The sequence below is a fragment of the Suncus etruscus genome, chromosome 4 (genome assembly GCF_024139225.1).
Source record: "Suncus etruscus isolate mSunEtr1 chromosome 4, mSunEtr1.pri.cur, whole genome shotgun sequence".
Classification (NCBI taxonomy): Eukaryota; Metazoa; Chordata; class Mammalia; order Eulipotyphla; family Soricidae; genus Suncus; species Suncus etruscus.
Window position 1 is genome coordinate 375236 of NC_064851.1, and position 6813 is coordinate 382048.

A 6813-nucleotide genomic window follows, 5' to 3' on the forward strand; every position below is an offset into this window, starting at 1 on the left:
AGTGGTCCTGGTCCTGTCCTGGGCTGGGTTATGAGCCAGGGCTACTGACAACAGAGCTTCAAGACCCTTCAAGACCGATCAAACAAGTGGGAACTTTTTGGGAGTAGTATATACTGACAGGGCTGTTCCTGAGGAGACCCACACTAGACTCCTCAGAGGCTCCAGGACAGTCAGAAAGTCCTAGAGACCATCGGCCAGAAAGAATTTAGCAGGTAGGGCATTTGCTTTGCAGATGACTCACCTGGGTTCTATTCCCTGCATTCCATATGGTCTCCTGAGCACTAACAGGGAAAATTCCTGAGTGCAGAGCCAGGAGTAATCCCTGGGCATTGCCAGGTGTGGCCTAAAACAAACCAAAGAAGGTCCTAGCGACAGGAAGTCTGCCTGCCGGAACAGGTAGTTGTGCATGGTACAGAGCCCGCAGCCCCGGAGTGGGGCCTCGGCGGGCACGGGGTCAGCACCACCCCCTCCCCCATGGGCTCCTCGTCTAGCCTGGATCCGATGGTCAGAACCACGTTTCCATCTCCTTCCTCCGCTCAAGGAGAGCTTGGGTCCATAACTGGGTCGCCAAAGCAAGTGAGCTGCAGGTGTTGGGAAGCATGAGCCCGAGGTGACAGCCAGCCTCAAGCACAGATGCCAGAGCCTGGGTCCCAGAGGGAGCGGAAAAAGGGGACTCCCTTCGGGAGCGGCATCACACCAGAAAGTCGCCTCAGAACTTTCTGGATCCCTGCCGGACAAGCCACACCACGCCACGCCACGCGGGGAGCCTCAGAGAGCAGTCTGCTGGGGAACAGCCGGGGGCAGAGTCAGGACGAAGGGACAGAGGATGCCCGTGCTCCCCAGAGGGCAGGGCTGCAGCTCATTGGCCTGGAACTGGGCCGTGCCCTCGGACACGGTGAACGTGGCCGTGACCCGGTGGTTGAGGCAGTAGATGGTGTTGCCCAGCACGGCGCAGCGCAGCGGAGCGGGGTCAGGCAGGGGCAGCGAGGCCGCCCGGCTCCAGGAGCCGGTCACCGTGTTGTAGCGCATGACGGCGGCGCCCACGCCTCGCAGCAGGTCGAAGCGGTACAGGAAGCCCCCCAGCGCCACCATGTCGCTGGACCGCCGGTGGCTGGCGCTGTACGGGCACTCGTCCCACGCGTCCTGCTCGGGGCTGTACCTGAGCAACCGGTAGAAGAGGTGGCCGCCCGTGATGTAGATGTCGCCGCGGCAGGCCACGGCCTCGTGCGCCACGGGGAAGGTGCCCGCGGGCAGGGGCGCGCGGGCGGTCCAGGCGTCCGTGCGCGGGTCGTAGCGCTCCATGCTGTACAGGCACTCGCCGCCGATGGCGTAAAGCAGCCCGTCCAGGGCCACCAGCTTGAGCTGGGCGCGCGCCTGCTGCATGGGCCGCACCTGGCTCCAGATGTCGGTCAGGGGGTTGTAGCAGAAGACCTGGTTGGAGCAGACGGCCTGCGCGCCCGAGCCGCGGATGCCGCCCGCCAGGAACAGGTAGTTGTGCATGGTGCAGAGCGCGCAGCCCCGCAGCGGGGCCTCGGTGGGCACGGCGGTCAGCGGCCGCCAGGCGTTGTCCTGGGGGCTGAACACGTGCAGCTGGGCGCGGGCGGGGGGCGGCGCGGGCCCGGCGGCGGGAGCCCCTTCCGCGAGAGCCCGGCGCGCCAGCCCGGCGCGGCCCGCCTGGTAGAGGCTGGGCAGCACCAGCACCGCCAGCACCGCCTGGCCGCGGCGGGTCCGCAAGCCGAGGATGCGCTCGCGCTCCGCCGCGCTCAGCTGCCGGTAGAGGCCGGGCTCGGCCAGCACGCGGAGGAGGTTGTCGCTCATGAGCGCGTACGTGTCGTGGGCCAGGCCGGGCTCCCCGCGCTGCTGGGCCCACGCCAGCGCCTCCAGGCAGTTGCCCAGGTCCAGCGTCCGCTGCACGGGCGCTGCTGCCGTCGACGGCGGCTCGCGGGCCGCCGCGCGGGGCCTCCGGAGCCCCTCCGCGGCCCCCCAGCGCCCCGGCTTCTGCAGGAAGGCCAGCAGCCTGCGCGCCTCCCTCTGCGCCTCGCTCTGCCGCGCGCCCTGCAGCCGCCCCGGGGGGCTCCGGGCCGCCTCGCCCTGGCTGCGCCTCCGCGGTCGGGGCTGCGGCCGCGTGTCCCGCCGCGCGGCGCGGGGCTGCTGCGCGGGGGGCGCGGCGTGCGGGTCCTTGGCGTCCCCGCGTGGCCCCTCGGGGCCCTCTCCCGGGGCGCGCGCGGGAGGCTGCGGCGTCGGGGAGCCGCTCCGCGGGGCTGGGCTCGCGTCCTCAGCCGGGCCCCCCGCGAGCGTGGCCGGGAGGCCGGGGGCGGCCCCTGCGGGGGTCGCGGGCGGTGCGGGGAGGCCGGAGGCTCCCCCTTGGGGGCCCTCCCGCCTGGGGAAGGGGTGATTCCTGAGAACCATCGAGATCAGGTTCCCCCAGCTGGTCGAGGGGCGCCCCTCGTGCTCGCCGCCCGCGGGGGCGACCCCAGGCTTCTGGGACGCCTGGCCGGGCTCCGACGGCCCCGGGTCGGGGCTGGGGGCAGGGGCGACGACGGTCGGGGCAGGGGCAGGGATTAGGGTCGAGGTGGGGGCAGGCGTCGGGGCAGGGATCGAGACGGGGGTCGGGGCTGGAGCGGGGACAGGGGCTGGGGCTGGGGCTGGGGCTGGGGCCGGGGCCGAGGCCGGAGCCGGGGCCGAGGCCGGAGCCGGGGCCGAGGCCGGAGCGGGGGCCGGGGCCGGAGCGGATACTGGGGCGGTGGCAGGGGCAGGCGTCGGGGCGGGGGCGGGGGTGGGGGTGGGCGCTCGCGTGGGCGCAGGGCCGGGGGTTGGGGCGTGGGTGGGAGCGGGGACAGAGGCGAAGGCAGGGCCGGGGGCTGCGGCCGGGGCGGGCACCGGGCTGCGGGCGGGGGTGGGCGCCGCAGTTGGCGTCAGGGCTGGGACTGGAGCCGGGCCTGTGGGGCCTCGGGCGGGGGCGGGAACGTCGACAGAGGAGGCGGTGGGGCCCGGGCCCGGGGTTCGGGCTGCGGAGGGAGTGGGGGCCGGCGTGGAGACCTGTGACGCTGAGGTACCGGCGGGCGCAGAGGTGGGGGTGGACGGGCCGGGGCGAGCGGGGGCAGGCTGTGCCTGCACCTGCAGTGATGCTTTGTCGCCTGCCCCCTGCCCACCGCTCTGTCCTGCCTGGCCCTGCCCCGGTCTGCAGGATTCAACAGGCCAGTGCACCTCCGGTGTTGCCGCGCTGGGCGCCTCTATGGTCCCCTGCGCTTGGAGTGGCCCGCCCTGTGCCGGCTGTGGGCACAAGGGGCTCCCGGTGACAAGGACTTCCTGCCTTGCCCAGGGCCAGCCTTCCCTGGAAGTCGGAGACCCCTGAGACTCGCTGAGGGCCTGGGGCCCAGCCTTCTTGCTCTCCTCAGCTTTGGCCCCTGAGGCTACTGTGAGCTGTGGAGCTGCTGGCTGGGGGCAGCTTTCCCGGCCATCTGTCGGGACCCCAGCCTGCCCGGGGTGTGACGGGGGCAGCTCCTGGGGGAAAGGCATGTTCTGGGCACCGGCTGCGAGGCTGAGGGCTGCATCCACTGTGTCCCACACACTCACCACGTTGCCCAGGCAGAGACGGTCTGATTTGGGGCGGCCTCGAGGTGTCGCTCCTAAGCCGGCCGCCTGCCCCTGCAGCCGGGTGCGGGGGCTTCGCCCCAAAGAACTGCGTGGTCCCGTAGCCCTTGGCCCCGGTCCACTATCTTCTGCTGTGGTGTGGGCCAGTAGCTTGGCTCCGATGCTCCCTGCTGCCACCCCATCTTCACCAGGACTCCGAGGGGTGAAGTATATCAAGAGGGGGGCAGATGCCCCTCCGACTTTGCTTCTCTCCAGGGGTTCCTTTCCTGGCCCTTGGGGACCCTCTGGAGTGCTGTCGCCATGTCTCCTTCTGACAGCCACTTGACCAGCTGTCTGGAGCCGAGAAGCTTCCGTGGCAGCCGGCCCTCCTCCACCTGCCAAAGGCTTCTGCTTCGGGGCCCCCGCCACCGCCGCATTCCCCTCACCTTGTCCCGGAGCATCTGCCTTTCCCTGCCCTGGGCTGTGTCCCTCGATGCCGCCACTGGCCTTTGGCGGCAATACTTGCCCGGGTCCTCCAGCCTGGGCAGTTTGGGCCCCGGAGTCTGTGGCCGCTTGTCCTGACGCTGCCTGGTGCTGCCCAGAGCCAAACCAGTGCAAGGCCAGAGCCGTGGCGGCCACCACAGCGAGAGCCAGCAGGCTCAGAATAGGGCTGTCCCAGTCGTCTTCCTCTTCCCACACCCAGCCCCAAGGGGGACCGGCAGACTCCAAGCCACCCTGCGTGGGCATCCTGGAGATGCAGGCCCAGACCCGGCTGTGGTGAGTCCAGTGAGGGGCCTGGGTGCCCTCTGCACCGTGCAAGCAGCGTCCAAGCAAGAGCCCCACCCAGAGGCCGCCAGTTAAGGTAGACTGCTGGTGCCAGCCACTCTGCCTGGCCGGAGGGTTGGGCTGAGCATATGCAGGGCCAAGTTTGGGTCTCCAAGAGCTCAGGCCTCTCCTACCCCCAGAAATCCTGTTCCTGCCTCCTCTCCTGGACGTTTTAGAGGCAAATGACAGTGTCACCACATCTCAGCCAACCTGCTCCCCCTAACGAATCCTCACACTCCAAACGTCTCTCTCCCTTCTCAGAGCCTGGGTCCAACCTCAGGGGGCTCTGGCAAGAAAGAGTTACCCCTGGGGAGATGGTATCTGTAGTTTTAGCAACTTGATGCAGCCAGATGAAATTTCCAGAAACCAGAGAAGAAGTAGCTACTGCAGGCCAGCCAGGAAAGGGGAGAGGAGGTCCCTGCAGGCTGCCTCTGAGGGATGGGAGGCTGGCTGGTTCTGGGCTCCGGAGGGGAGCGTGCACGGCAAGGCCGACTTCACTCACTGAGAGAGCGGTAGAGAGAAACAGGTTTGCCAGAGAGATTTTCTTGGATGTCAAAAGAAAAAAAAGGAACAAAACTCCAGAAGCTCTTTTCTCTTTACAGCCCAGGCTTACTGCATCCCCTGCCCTGGAGACTTCAGTTTCCCTGTACTCAGACTGTGCCACCGTCCCTTATCCTGAGTCCCAGTACACAGCCTCGTCCCTGTCCTCCGGGAGTCACTCTATCCTCAAGCTCCCCACAGCTCCTCAGACCATGTAGGTGAGTCTGCTGGGTACTTGGCCTTCCCAGAGAGGAGCCCTCTCACCAAAGCTGACCTCGGGAGTCTTGTTGGTACTGCAGCCAGAGGTAAAGACAGGGCCCCAGAATGTGTGATTTCACTTCTTGTGAGACACAGGCGTTCTCCCTGACTCAGGCAGCAAGGAGGCAGCCCAAGAGTGTCCCTGGCACCCAGCCTGGCTCGCTGAGCCTCAGGTATCACCCTCTTCTCTCTGGTCCCCTCTGGGCAGATTACATGACAGCAGAGAGAGAGGTGGGCTGTGTCTTAAGGTGGCCTCCCGCTGCCTTCATCCTCTCCCAGCCCAGGTACTTTACTGCCATTTGGTTATGTGAGGGTTGAAGGACAGGAGCAGACACCCTATTGCAACCCTTTCTCAGCCATGTGGTGCCCAGCTCTGCAGATTCCCACCATGGAGCTGAGCAGCAGCTGGGTGGGAAGGGCTGGCAAGGAAGTTACCTTCTGCGGACCTGGAGGGCACCTCTCCCCGCCTGTGTAGAAAACACTCATCTACATGGAAATCAATATACATCGCAGGGGCTGGAGCCAAAACACAACAGGGAGGACATTTGCCTTGCACTTGGCCAGCCCAGGTGTGATCCTCAACATCCCACAGGGTGCCCTGAGCCTGCCAGGAGTGATTTCTGAACACAGGGCCAGGAGAAACCCTGGGCACTGCTGGGTGTGGCCCAAAAACAACAACAAGAAGATAAAGAGCAAACCTCTGCGCTGTGTGGAAACTTTCCCTCCCTCTAACATGGCTGCAGAAATGTGGGCAGCAGGAACCTATGTGGACACTGGATGCTAGACGAAACCTCACTGTGCTGTGACCACACAAACACACAACAGAAGGGACATGATCTCAGAGAGCAGGCCCTGAGAAGTGGCCTGGGACAGCCTCCTGAGAGCCTCCATTCCTAGCTTTTATGTGAGGAACAGAGACGCCTCCATCTGCACATCCACAGCACAGGCCAGTGGAGAGGCAACTCATCTCACCCTACCCCTGCCTACACTAAGAGTTCAGGGTGTGTAAACCAGTCACCAAGGCATGGCAACACACACACACACACACCTCAACAAGGCCAGATAGCACCATCTCTGGAGCATTTAGGATTGGAAGAGTACAGTGAAATGGAGTAGAATTTCAGAGGGTTGAATAGCTAGCCCCCTCCAGGGAAGGGTCTCATTGTTGGAATGTTGCAGAAGTGAAGGGTGTTGGGACAAGTATTTAAAGGTTGAGCTCCTGCATTGCGTACACAAGGCCTGAGTTTGCTCCCAGAATTGCCAGGCGTCTCTCTGGTGGCCCCATGGGGATGGAGTCACTGAATTGTCAGGCCTTGTAGCCACACTTGGGACGGCCACTGCACCACTGGAAATAGCCCCTATTGGAACAGCTCTGGGCTGGGAGATGGCTGGCTGACGTGCAGCAGGGGCAGGAACCAGTTCCCAAGAGTTCCCAAGGTCGCATGTCTCCTCCATTGCCAGCCCCACTTCCTGCCATGGTGCTTCTATTTTTTTCGAGTGTTGTTAACTAGGGGATGCACCCCTTTCTGTCCAGTAGGCTGGCCAGATGGTGCTCAGTGCCAGGATTTGATTTGTGCCCCTAGATTTGGGGAACAGATTCAGTGAGCCCCAGACTAA

General features: G+C 65.2%; 1 protein-coding gene across 1 annotated transcript; it reads right to left on the reverse strand.

Moving 5' to 3' along the window:
- Positions 1-768: 768 nt before the first annotated feature.
- Positions 769-4320, reverse strand: KLHDC7B (kelch domain containing 7B). Its single transcript, XM_049771497.1, has one exon. The coding sequence runs from the start codon at positions 4318-4320 to the stop codon at positions 769-771; it is 3552 nt and encodes a 1183-aa protein (XP_049627454.1).
- Between the last annotated feature and the right edge of the window lie 2493 nt (positions 4321-6813).